Here is a 792-nt window from a genome sequence, read left to right as displayed (position 1 = left end):
GATCATGTCCAGATCTTACCTTCACTGGTTGGATCATGTCCAAATCTTGCCTTGACCGGTTGGATCATGTCCAGATCTTGCCTTGACCGGTTGGATCATGTCCAGATCTTACTTTCACTGATTGGATCATGTCCAGATCTTGCCTTGACCGGTTGGATCATGTCCAGATCTTACCTTCACTGGTTGGATCATGTCCAGATCTTGCCTCGACTGGTTGGGATCATGTCCAGATTTTGCCTTTACTGGCTGGATCATACTCGGATCTTATCTTCACTGGTTGGATCATGTCCAGATCTTGTCTTGACCGTTTGGATCATGTCCAGATTTTGCCTTGACCGGTTGGATCATGTCCAATTCTTGCCTTGAATAGTTGAATCGTGTAAGATAAGACGGAAAGTGAGATACTTTACGAGATACATTTTGAATTTTTTCAAATTGCAACTTTGGAGCTTTATAACTGAAAAAGTATTCAATAAAGAAACATTTGATTATAGTGTTTTGAAAAGCTCTCGAGGTCAGCTATAAGAAAATGTAATAAAAAATAGGAAATGCCATTAAAAAAAATTGAGGTGACTTTCATGTGACTTTCAAATAATTCTTCAAGGTCAAACCAATGGTACCATCTTATGGTTCCTTCGAAACCAAACAACTTTTGTCTGAAAAATTTTTCTCTCCCGGGCTTGATTTTCGAGATATTCGACTGGATGGATTAAAATGGTCCACCCTGTATATATATTATTACTACTATTATCTTAAATAATTTAAATTTTATTTATTTAAATTTAAATTTAA

General features: G+C 36.6%; 1 protein-coding gene across 1 annotated transcript in view; it reads right to left on the bottom strand.

Annotated features, from left to right (window-relative positions):
• LOC105455029 overlaps positions 1-255 on the bottom strand; it is a 13,725-nt gene extending 13,470 nt beyond the window's left edge. The window contains exon 1 of the mRNA XM_011698067.1: positions 175-255. Within this exon, the coding sequence (XP_011696369.1) occupies positions 175-255 (81 nt within the window). The remainder of the gene's footprint in view (positions 1-174) is intronic.
• Positions 256-792: the final 537 nt, after the last annotated feature.

The sequence above is a fragment of the Wasmannia auropunctata genome, unplaced genomic scaffold (assembly GCF_000956235.1).
Source record: "Wasmannia auropunctata unplaced genomic scaffold, wasmannia.A_1.0 LD335960.1, whole genome shotgun sequence".
In the NCBI taxonomy this organism is placed as follows: Eukaryota; Metazoa; Arthropoda; class Insecta; order Hymenoptera; family Formicidae; genus Wasmannia; species Wasmannia auropunctata.
Note: the sequence above shows the minus strand (reverse complement) of the source record. Positions and strands in the feature narration are given on the sequence as shown.